This window comes from Anolis carolinensis, chromosome 3 (genome assembly GCF_035594765.1).
Source record: "Anolis carolinensis isolate JA03-04 chromosome 3, rAnoCar3.1.pri, whole genome shotgun sequence".
Classification (NCBI taxonomy): domain Eukaryota; kingdom Metazoa; phylum Chordata; class Lepidosauria; order Squamata; family Dactyloidae; genus Anolis; species Anolis carolinensis.
Window position 1 is genome coordinate 19575799 of NC_085843.1, and position 12014 is coordinate 19587812.

At 47.7% G+C, this 12014-nt stretch overlaps 1 protein-coding gene across 3 annotated transcripts in view; it reads right to left on the reverse strand.

Moving 5' to 3' along the window:
- The window catches only part of sesn3 (sestrin 3), a 92517-nt gene that overhangs the window by 16321 nt on the left and 64182 nt on the right, over nucleotides 1-12014 (reverse strand). For 2 of the 3 annotated variants that reach the window (XR_010004043.1, XM_062974560.1), the window contains exons 4-6: nucleotides 3187-3369; nucleotides 2584-2820; nucleotides 1568-1775 (exon numbers count right to left, since the gene is read on the reverse strand). Coding sequence is in view for 2 of the 3 variants with exons in the window: in XM_062974560.1 (XP_062830630.1) it covers nucleotides 1568-1775; nucleotides 2584-2820; nucleotides 3187-3369 (628 nt within the window). In the remaining variant the exon portion in view is untranslated. The remainder of the gene's footprint in view (nucleotides 1-1567; nucleotides 1776-2583; nucleotides 2821-3186; nucleotides 3370-12014) is intronic. The other variant, XM_016992681.2, reaches the window with a different exon arrangement.

Below are 12014 nucleotides of genomic sequence, written 5' to 3' on the forward strand. Positions count from 1 at the left end.
GATATCTTTTGTGTGTTTTAAAAAAAATTAATTTCCAAGTATCACATATGCATCTGGATGGGCACTAATGAATGAATATTTGATACTAGGGTAACCTACAGTTAACTATGTTCTACAATCATCATCATCATCATCATCTTTATTTGTATTCTGCCCTATCTCCCTAAGGGGACTCAGGGCGGATTCCAACATACAATGGCAAATGTTCAATGCCTCCGTAAACAAACAATACTGACATAAAATCTTTTAGAGGTCTACATAACCTTTTGCTCTCCCCAACTTTTCTGTACAGTTATCTACATAAAATAAAAGCCATTTACATAAAAATCATTCACATACAGTAAAAGCTTTCATAGATGCAGAAAGTGCTCATTGAGAATGTCTGTCAAGGTCAAACCAGATACAAAGCCAATGTCTCTGAAATCCCGGATCCACCTCCATATTAAAAAAAACTAACCTAAAATGGATGTCAAACTAACTTTACCCACATTCTCTTAACTTGTGAGAAATTTCTTTTTCCTCGCAGCTTTATAAAGTCTTACTCTTCAACATTTATTATACAATGTGACCAACAAATTTTATTTTCTATGCAGACATTGTCTTTGCTGTTTGCTGGAGGCTCATAAACACATATCTGTATATACAAGCAAACAGCTCTTTTTTGCATTACCACCAAAGATGGTCTCTCTGGCCTAGTGCCTAGTTTCCCAACCCCATTGACTGCATTGGTCCCTCCTCCAGCAGTCTGCTGGGTGAGAAGGAAGAGGGAGAGAGACAAATGGAGGTGGCTCCATCTCTGTTAGATTACACAAGCCAACAAGTATATTTCATCAGATATAATTTTAGGTTATTTTTAATAGAGGTTTTTGCTTTGAATTCAGATCTGTGTTTACTTTTTCTCTATCACGTGTAGTTTTTACGATGAGGCTAATCAAATATATTATCATTTACACACTGATATCAATTTACGCACTGATATCAATTAGATTCTATTGATATCAATGTGTAAATGCATTGATTATTCAATTAGCCTCATCACAAAAGCTACATGTGATAGAGAAAAAATACAGATTCAGTGCAAAAACCTCTATAAGAATGACCTAAAATTATATCTGATGAAAAATACTTGTGTTGCACAAATATGATGCAAAATGTGCAGACTTTACAGTAGTCTGTTATAATGTACCATTCGTCATATTTTTAAAAGTTGACGTGATGGGAAAAAAACAAAGATATATTTAAAGTCAGCATAAAAATTGATTTAAACTGTGCTACTCTCATTTCCGATGATTACAAAAAGTTTGATTTTGTTGGCTTGTGCTATTTTAAAAGAACACATCAGAAAGAGATGCTAGTTTTCTTGAGTAAATAACAATCTGTTATTATTTTATGGGGGTCGGGGAGAGTTGGAACTCCAAAAGGCAGCCTCTTGTCTAGCATCTGAAGTTATGAAATCCTATTAATGGGTAACTTGAATCTCCCCTATTGCCACTCAGCACCCACCAGCAAGTGAAACCATTTATTGATTTTCAACCTCCTTTTATTTAAATCAGCTATAGTAACACACCTGAGATCTGACTGATACGAAAGGAGCTGAACAGAAGCAGGCAGGGAGCAGTACCTTCAGTGACAACTAGGAGGCTCTCTGTCTTCTCCTTTTCAAAGCGAGTATCCATTTCCTCCTGGGAGGCTTCCTCCTCCTCCTCTTCCTTCTCCTCCTGTAGCCTCTTCATTCTGTCCATCAGAGCCTCCAGCTCACTTAGAGAATCTGAGATCTATAACAAATCACAAGTTGGAAGGGGTGCTAAAAACTGGAAGACCAAAAGCTTTTAAAGACAGTGTTATTCAAAACTGTATTTTGTTCAAAACCAAACAGACCATTTTCTCCCACCATTCCTCGGGTCAAGTTTCACACTCAGAATTGGCAGGGAAAAGACTGGGTCTTTGTACTGTAGATTTAAAGTTATGCCAAGCAAGTTCTTTTGCCTGCCTAATTTATGCAAAAAATGTCTTCATTCTACACAATTCTTTCTCTTATGTTAGATTTCCAAAACAAATTATAAGCGTAATTCATAATAGCACTCTCAATCTTCCAAGTTAATACTGATTGATTTTAATGAAACAAATATTCAAATAACCATGTTTAGGACTATAGACTTTATTTTAATTTCTAGTTTATGATCAAAATTTGTATGCAAGTAGCTATGGGAGCTGATATTAACTTATCTTGGGGTAATGTCCCCTACCATCTCTTAATGAAATCTATAGCCAGTCAATTCCTTATCAGCTTCTCTCAGCATCCTTCTTTGTTTGCTTGCATCTCTTCTCCATCTCTGCTTCTGCTTCCTAGAACAGACTCTGCCCTGCAAATGACTTCTTTCTGGGCTGCCTTCCATTTGGATCTATCTCAACACTCCACCCAGCTCTGATTCCAACTTTGCTGGGATTCACAATTCCCTTCTTGGTTTTCCAGCACTGACCAACACAGAAGAAAATCTCTGAATCAAGACTTCTGTTCCCATCCACCCCCAGAACCAAAAAGTGAGATGACCAAAATGAGGCTAAAAATCTGGTAATGCTAACCTCAAAGTTGTTACTTGTGAGGGATGAATTTTCAATGTTGTTGTCGTTGGCAAGATCACAGACACAGAAGTTGTTAACTGATATGAGCCTGTAGCCATTCGAGGTATCCAGATCTCTCTCTGGATTGATGCCACTACCAAAGACAAAACTTGCCAAGGCATGATAGTGCGCCAAGAGGACCACAGCATGCACCAGTTCAGGAAGAGACCAATTATTTTCCCCTGTCTTGACAAGTTGCTGAAACAGAAATGAAAAAAAACCCCCACAAAATGTGCATTATGTTAGATACAGACACAGGAAGGAGACAGAATATTCCAGAAGGAAGGCCAGAATTACAGTCTTTCCATGATCATCATTTTAATAGGGCAAGTTGGAAGAACGAGGATCATGAAAAGAAGCCACACTCCCCTCCCCCCTGGACCAGGCACACATCAGTTGGCACCCTTCCAAATCTTCCATTAGAGATCCAAATATTTTTTAAAAGTGTGAGTAGGGGTTCCAGGGCTCTTTTGCCATTCAGCAAGACTATGATCAAACAACAATTTAAAAACATGGAATTGTTTAAGCATTCCCCTTCTCCCCCGGGCTGATTCTACAAAATACCTGAATATGCTCTTTCGAAACTAGCCAGGGTCGATGTGCAAGAAGCTTATTGATTTCATTCAGATTTTTCAGCCTTTGTGGAACATATTCCAAGCCATTCAGCCATTCTGGGATCCCTCCAGTCTTCAGAAACTCATCCACATGCATGTTTATTAGGTAGGAACACTGGTGCCTGGCAGCAGCCTAGAATTGGAAACAGAGACAGATAAGCCGCATGTGGTTCATTTAAGGCTGCTTGTCTTCTAGGTAAGAGAACAAGAGGATTTGAGCGTAACCAAAGAACCATGAATTAAAGATGCACACACACAAAGACTACTAGGAATTTCAGTTGATTCACTCTGACATAAAAGCAAATGAGAGCAGTATTTTAGCAGGTGTGTGCAGTGCATGGGTACACTCAAAGTATAAATGGATAATGTATCTTCTGAATATTTGCAGTTGTGCTGCACAGGGAATGAATCGCTAGGTTAAGCTCAACAGCTCCCAGTTCAGTTCTTGTCTGTACTATGAATTTACTGTGACAGAAAGCAAACCACTATCATTCTGCTTCATCCCTCCCGTCCGCAATACAGCAACATCAATACTGATTTATCAGATAGAATTACTATTCAGATTGTGAGAATCAGTGATATATCAATGCAGGGGACACCAAAGAGTCTTGCTGGATCAGGCCAAAGATTTATTTAGTATAGCACTGTTTATCACATTGGCCAACCTGATACTTCCGGAAAGCCAACAAGTAGGACAAGCGGACAACAATCCTCTGTTGCTCATGTTCCATAGCAAGTGATAAAGAAAAGCAGATTTCTTCTGAACTAATACATGTCCCACATGACAAACAGCTATTTATAGCCGCATCCTCCATGAAATCAGTGGTTTCTTTTTGAACCCAGGCACAGTTCTAGCTATCCCCATGCAGTGTCGGATTTAGGACAAACGAAGCCCTGTGCTAGTTAAGTTATGAGGTCCCTTACTTGGGCCCTGAAGGAAATAGGCTTGGTAGGCCTATGCTGCCTGTTTTGGGACACATTCCCATAGAATATTTTATCTGGAATTGCTCTAAAACAGAACGCTTTCAAATTTAGAATTGCACCACATAAACAAAATCCACTGTAAAAAAAACTGGCAGGAAAATGGGGCCCCCTGACCAACACAGCCCTGTGCTTAAGCATACCTAAGACAAATGGTAAATCCAGCACTGTCCCTGTGGTAGCAAACTACAATTCTGTTGAACTTATTTTAATCTGTTCTGAACCTCTCACAAATCAGCTTTAGTGGATTATAATAATAATAATAATAATAAAACTTTATTTATACCCCGCCACCATCTCCCCAACGGGGACTCGGGGCGGCTTACATGGGGCCATGCCCAAAACCATACAATATGACAGAATATAAAACAGCATAATCATAACACAATTTAACAATACAATAAATAATAACATACATTACAACCCAAAATTCAGAAAAAGCAATAAAAACCAGGGCAGGCCACATGAACATTAAGTTAAAACTCGGTGAGAAAGACATATGAATAAAACCACGGGGAGCAGCGACATAAAATAGTGGAACAGTCTAGAGGATAGATATCCCAAGGGAATAACCGAAGAAAGATATGACAGTTACTCTCCAAAGGCACACCGGAAGAGCCATGTTTTTAAGTCTTTCTTAAAGGCTAGCAAAGTGGGGGCCTGCCTAATCTCAATGGGCAGTGAATTCCACAGTCGGGGGGACACAGCAGAAAAGGCCCTCTCCCTTGTTCCCACAAGACGGGCCTGAGATATAGGCAGTGGTGACAGGAGAGCCTCCCCTGATGATCGACGAGATTGGGCGGGTTTATGATAGGAGATACGGTCACTAAGGTAGGCGGGTCCCAAACCGTTTAGGGCTTTATAGGTGATAATCTGCACCTTGAATTGGGACCGGAAAATGAACGGCAGCCAGTGGAGCTCCTTGAACAAGGGAGTATATCTTTCCCTGTAGTTCGCCCCCGTTATTAATCTGGCCGTCGAGCGCTGGACCAATTGTAATTTCCGGGCCGTCTTCAATGGAAGCCCCACGTAGAGCGCATTACAATAGTCCAGCCTAGAGGTAACTAAGGCATGCACCACCGTGGTCAAGTCAGACTTCACGAGGTATGGTCGCAGTTGGCGCACAAGTTTGAGCTGATTTTGATTACTCCAAATTCTAGTAATACCGTGTTTCCCCGAAAATAAGAGTGTCTTATATTATTTTTTTGCTCCCAAAGTTGCACTAGGTCTTATTTTCAGGGGATGTCTTATTTTTCCAATAAAAAGAATTCACATTTATTGTTGAACAAAAAAAATGAACATTTATTATATACTGTACAGTAGTTGTGATCACAAACTAACATAACCAAACCAGACAAACTGTGACTCATGTCAAGAATTTCTTGTTACTACCATTATTTCCATATACATTTACCAACCCTGCATGCTATGGTGTTTTGTTTGGCGGGTGCCGGGCATGCTTCCAAACAAAAACTTTGCTAGGTCTTACTTTCGGGGGAGGCCTTATATTTAGCAATTCAGCAAAACCTATACTAGGTCTTATTTTTTGGGGATGTCTTATTTTTGGGGAAACAGGGTATGAGAAAAGAGTCCCTAAATCTTCTAGGTCTACAGACACATTTCAATTTTTTAGAGAGTATTGTAAGTCCCATCACAAAATGGCTGCCATTGGAAGATGCCATTGATAAAATGGCCTCCACAATGTGCCAGTCCAGTCACGCGACATATGTTAGAGAACACAAACTGCTGAGATGGAGATAAGTATACTGTCCAAGAACTTGTTGAAATGGAGCTTTGGGACCTCAAGAAGGACAGGTTGCTCACCTGTAACCATGTTTCTTCGAGTGTACTCTGTGAATTCACACTAATGGAGAAGCTGCGCCTGCGCAGGTTCCGACGGAAACTCTTCCAAGCTGAAGTTCAAATTTTGGCGGTAACCACGCCCCCCTTCCCAAGGGGCATATAAGGCAGCCCCAGGCGCCCGCTCTCCAGTTCCTACGCCGCCAAGGCAACGAGAAAGGGAGAGGTTTGCCAGAGGGGAAGGAAGGGCGGGTTTGTGTGAATTCACAGAGTACACTCGAAGAAACATGGTTACAGGTGAGCAACCTGTCCTTTTTCTTCGTGTACTCTGTGAATGCACACTAATGGAGACTAGCACGCTAAGGTCCCGGATGGTGGGACAAGGCAAACTCGACAATCAGTGAATGTCCAAACACATGTTTATTAGGACATAGAAAATATAACCGTCCCAAGGGACCAGTGCAATAAATTGTCCGAAAGGACCAGTGCAGTGCAACATGAGCATCATAGAAGAAGAACATAACATGGAAGGAATTTTCCAATAAACATGATAGAGAAAAATACACAATTGCGTAGTGCATATGAACGCTCTCCCAGGGGGAGAGGGACAAACACATCTTGGTCTTTGGCATATCCGCCAGGGCCAACGAGGCGGTATAAAGCAACAGAGCAACTGCTCAATACAATCATGAGAAAAAACATATCCCTAGAGGCAGGTATGGGGAAAAAACCCCGTCCAACTCGAAGGAGAGGTATAGAGAGTCACCTGTGGGTGAATATGAAGAGAAAAAACGTCTGAGAGTCAGGAGAGGCAAGATGAGAGTACTGATCTTGCAAAGGCCGAGTCTTTAAGGGCCTTACTGTCCAGCCTGTAGTGAGAGACAAACGTGAGAGGGTTTGACCAGATAGCCGCTTTACATATGGAGTCAAGTGGAATACCCCTAAGGAAGGCGGTCGACGCCGAGAGGCCCCTAGTCGACCTCGGGCGGATGGAAGGAGGGGGAGGTCGCTTGGCCAGTTCATAGGCCAACTCAATGGCCTGAGCGATCCAGTGGGACAGTCTTTGGGAAGAGATGGGATTACCCAACTTGTCCTGGGCATAGGCAACAAAGAGTCTTTGTGACTTACGAATGTCCTTAGTACGATCCCTGTAGAAAAGAAGTGCTCTCCGAACGTCGAGAAGGTGCAGTTTTTGCTCGAGAGGAGAGGAGGGGTTAGAGAAGAAAGCTGGTAAGACAATGTCCTGGTTGAGGTGGAAGGCTGACACCACCTTAGGAAGAAAGGTAATGTCCGGGCGAAGAACAGCGCGGTCATGGTGGAAACGAAGATAAGGCTCGTCGACTCTGAGGGCAGCGAGCTCGGATGGCCGTCGTGCCGACGTGATCGCCACCAGAAAGGCCAACTTCCAGGAGAGCAGGCGTAGATCGGTCGAGGCAAGCGGTTCGAAGGGAGCAGAAGACAGTTGAGAAAGTACAAGTTCGAGGCTCCAGCCCGGCGTAGGTGGTAGCGACGGCGGGCAGATGTTATTGTAGCCCCGGAGAAAGGTTTTGATCAGGTGGTGAGAAAAAAGAGATGGCTGGCCGTGGCGCTGAAAAGACCAGGAAAGAGCTGCGAGATAAGCCCTTATAGAGGCAAGAGAAAGTTTCTTCTCGACGAGAGTCATGAGGAAGTCGAGGACCACCGATACCGAGGTCGGGAAGGTGTCGACGTTACGGGATCGAAGGAAGGCATGAAAGCGAGAGAGTTTGTAGGAATAAGCCTTGGTCGTAGACGGCTTATGGGCTGCCCGCAGGACGTCTTGCAGATTCTGCGGAAAGGAGGCTAGGTAAGAATCCTCCATGCAGTGAGATGAAGGGAAGAAAGGTCCGGGTGAAGAATTTTGCCGTCCTCCCGTGAGAGAAGGTGCGGCGAGAGAGGCAGAGGGTGAAGCGATCCTCTGGAGAGGCGAAGAAGGGCTGGATACCACGGTTGGCGGGGCCAGGCCGGAGCTATGAGAATCGCCGTGACCGAGATCGAGAGAAGTTTTTCGAGAACTTTCGGTATGAGGGGAATCGGTGGAAAAAGATAAAGCATCTCCGCCGACCAGTCCAGAAGGAAGGCATCCCCTAGGCAGCCGGGGAAAGAGTTCGGGGGGAGCCTCGCTCCGTAGCGGGGTAGCTGAGCGTTGTGGGGAGACGCGAAGAGATCCAGAGTAGGGCGCCCCCAGAGGCGGAACAGACCGTCGAGGACCTCGGGATTGAGCTTCCATTCGTGAGAGGAAGAAGTCATCCTGCTGAGGGCATCCGCTAAGCCGTTTTGGGCGCCCGGTAGGTGGATTGCAGAGATCTGTACGCCGTGGGCTATGCACCAAATCCAGAGACGAGAGGAGAGGAGCATCAGTTTCCTCGAACCCGTACCACCCTGTTTGTTGATGTAGAATACTGCTACTAGGTTGTCCGATTGAATGAGGATGGACTTGTGGCGGATGAGGGGGGAGAATGCTTTTAGGGCTTTGAAAATGGCAAGAAGTTCGAGGAAGTTTATGTGGTTGGCCCTCTCTGACGGGGACCAAAGATTTTGAACCGTTAGACCGTTCATGTGGGCTCCCCAAGCGTAGGTGGAGGAGTCTGTGGTTATGGTTAGCGATGGCGGGGCTGGATGGAAAGGAAGGCCCTTGCACACGTTTTGGTGAGACATCCACCATGAGAGAGACTGGCGGACGGACGACGGTACCGACAGGTATCTGGAGTTGTGGTGGTGGAACGGTTTGAAAGTGTCTATAAACCACCTTTGCAGGGTCCGAAGGCGCAGCCTGGCAAACGGGGTCGTGAGGACCGTGGAGGCCATGTGGCCTAGAAGGACCTGAATGACACGGGCTCTGACCCTCCGGGCAGATCGACAAAGGGCGATATGGTGGCGGAGAGCCAGGAATCTGTCGAACGGAAGTGACACAGTCTCTGCGACGGAATCGAAGAGGGCCCCGATGAACCGGATTCGGGTTGACGGGGAGAGATTTGACTTCTCGGAATTGAGTTGGAGGCCGAGAGATTTTAGAAGACGCAGCGTGAAAGAGACGTGATTTTGGAGAAGAACCGGGTCGGGCCCGACGAGAAGCCAGTCGTCCAGATAAGGAAAGACCGTGATGCCATGTAGCCTGAGGTGGGCCGCTACGGCGGCGACAACCTTGGTGAAGACCCTCGGGGCCGTGACGAGACCGAAGGGTAAAACGGTAAACTGGTAGGTTTGGTCGAGAACTTTGAAGCATAGGAACCGTCTGTGCGCCTCTCGTATCGCCACGTGGAAGTAGGCGTCTCGTAAGTCTATGGAGGCAAAGTAGTCTCCCCGCTGCAGCATCGGGAGGATAGAGGCAATAGAGACCATCCTGAATTTGGAGGGGCGAATGAATATATTGAGTGCCCTTAAGTCCAGAATCGGGCGTAGCCCGCCTCCTCTTTTCGGGACTGTAAAGTATCTGGAGAAGAAACTTAAAGGGTCCAGTTCGGGAGGGGAGGGACGGATAGCGCCTTTGGCCAGTAGCGCTTCGACTTCGGCCAGTATCTCTGGGGAGGGGTTTGAGTGGAGAACGTGACCTGTAGGAGGGAGGTCCATGAACTCTAAGGCGTAGCCGTCTTGGACAATGCGGAGAACCCATGCATCTGAAGTAATAGAGTCCCATTGATCGTAGAAAGGGGCTAGTCGGTCTGCAAAAACACCGAAGGGACGAGGCAGCGTGGGCTCTACAACGGTAGCGGGCGAGGAGCTTTGGCAGGGGTTGGCGTCAGGTACGCCGATTAGGCTGCGGAGGAGCAGGGGTGGATCGACCGCGTTGCTTTTGCGGATGAGGTCCCCGGCGAGGTTGGTGATGGGCTTGATTGTTCGAGCCCGAAGGCCGCCTGAAAGAATGGTGTCTGAAAGATTGCGGCGGGAAACGGCGGGAACGGTGCGGGAACCAGCGAGTGCGCTGAGGTTGAGGTTGGTCGCCACATTTAGACGCAAGAATTTTAAAGTCATGATTAGACTTGAGTTTGTCATCGGTACCGGCGTGAAACAGTCCGAGCGCGTCAAAGGGAAGGTCCTCAATGACCTGTCTGGAAGATGAGGAGAGGCCCGAAGATCTCAGCCAGGCGTGGCGGCGAATGGAAATCGCGTGGGCAATCATTTTACCCGCAGTATCACCTGTATGCTTCGCCATTTGTATTTGGTGGTGAGCGAGCGAGTCTGCCTCCTGTTGGAGGGTAGTGAGGACGGAGCGGTCTTCGTCCGACATCTTAGCGAAGAAGGGCTGCGCCTTCTCCCAGATAATTTGTTGGTAGGCACCCATGCAGGCTCCATAATTCGCCATGCGGCAAAGCAAAAGGGCTCCGGAATAAAGTTTTCGACCCACGGCGTCGAAGCGCTTCCCCTCTCTGTCGGCCGGAGTATTTGACTGACGACCTGAGGTTTGAGAGGCCTTAACGACCAGGGAGTTAGGGTCGGGATGGTGTTTGAGCCACTCCAGGGTATCATCGTCGGTACGGTACCAAGTCTCGATCCTCTTCGAGGTCGGAGGAATGGAGGAAGGGTTTTTCCAGGAAGCCTGGATAACGTCCAACAGATAAGGCAGAAAGGGGAGTAGCGTGGCCGGCGGAGCTTGGGCCTGCACCCTTTTGAAGACTGGGTCAGACACTGCTTTGGAGGTTTGTTTGATCTCCAAACCCAGGGCGTCGGCCATCCTGACCATTTGCTCAGCGAAAGCACGAACATTGTCAGTAGGAGAAGGCGGGTCCGCCTCATACGCGTCGTGGGGAGGAGAGAGGTCGAGACCGAGAGAGACCACCGAGGCCGAGAGGACAGAGTCTGGGCGGTCGACATCAACATCTTCCTCCTCAGCCCCTTGGGGGGACTGAGGGGGAGAAGACATCACAGTCTCAGGAGGAGGCAAGGCCTCGCGGGAAGAGAGGGCCGGAGGCCGAAGGTCCTTAGAGGCTGAGGCCTGGGCTGCCCGAGCCAGGCGAGCCGTTTGTCTGCCACGCTCCGGTGTCGAGGTGGGAGGGAAGAGCTGTTGGCGCGACGAGCGAGGCGGCGCAAGGGGCTCCGGCACCGGCGCCCTGACCACCGTTTGGGTGGAGTGGTGGGGTGAGTCCTGCAGCTCCCCATCAGACAGGGGGTGCAATGGAGACTGAGAGACATCTCTAGGCCTCTGGGCTGGTACAATAGGAGAAGACCTTCTCGAGGAAGTTGTCGAGGAAGATGGCGGGTCTTTCTTTGAGGAGGCCGAGGAGGAGGAGCGCTGAGTTAGCCGTTTCTTCGCCGGCGGTTGCTTGGATGCAACCCTCAAGGACTTGCCAGGTGTGGGAGGAACCACAGCTGAGTCGGATTGCGCTCGACGAGACTCCTCGTGAGCCCTTTTAAAGGCTATTTTGATAGCAGAGGAGGACGGAGGGGAACCGATACGAGAGCGGATCGAGGTCACCGAAGCCAGAGAGCTCGACGTCGAGGAAGGTCCCACCTTTCCGGAGCGGGTCGACACGGTCGCCGTCGTCACAGTACACGGTGGTTTGACCGGTTTAGCGGCCCTGGAGGTCTTGGACGCTCTGGACGAGACCGAGGAAGCCTTGGCTGCCGGAGGCCTAGTTGGTGGCGCCGACATAGCTCTCAAAGCTGAGGACGCCGACGTACCCGACGTCGACGGGGTCGGTTCTGGCGCAAGAGATTTTTCGTAGAGCGCCGCTCTAAGCCTAGCGGCTCTGTTCTTTCTGGCCTGAGCCGTGAGAGCTAGGCAAAAACGGCAGGTACTGACCACATGAGCCTCGCCAAGACAGAAGAGGCACTTGGCGTGGCCGTCCGAGTCAGGAATTTTAGCAGCACACTGCGTGCAACGCTTGAAACGAGTAGTAGACATGCGAAGAGTCCGAAGTGAACCTTGCGGCGGAAAAAAAGGAACTGGAGAGCGGGCGCCTGGGGCTGCCTTATATGCCCCTTGGGAAGGGGGGCGTGGTTACCGCCAAAATTTGAACTTCAGCTTGGAAGAGTTTCCGT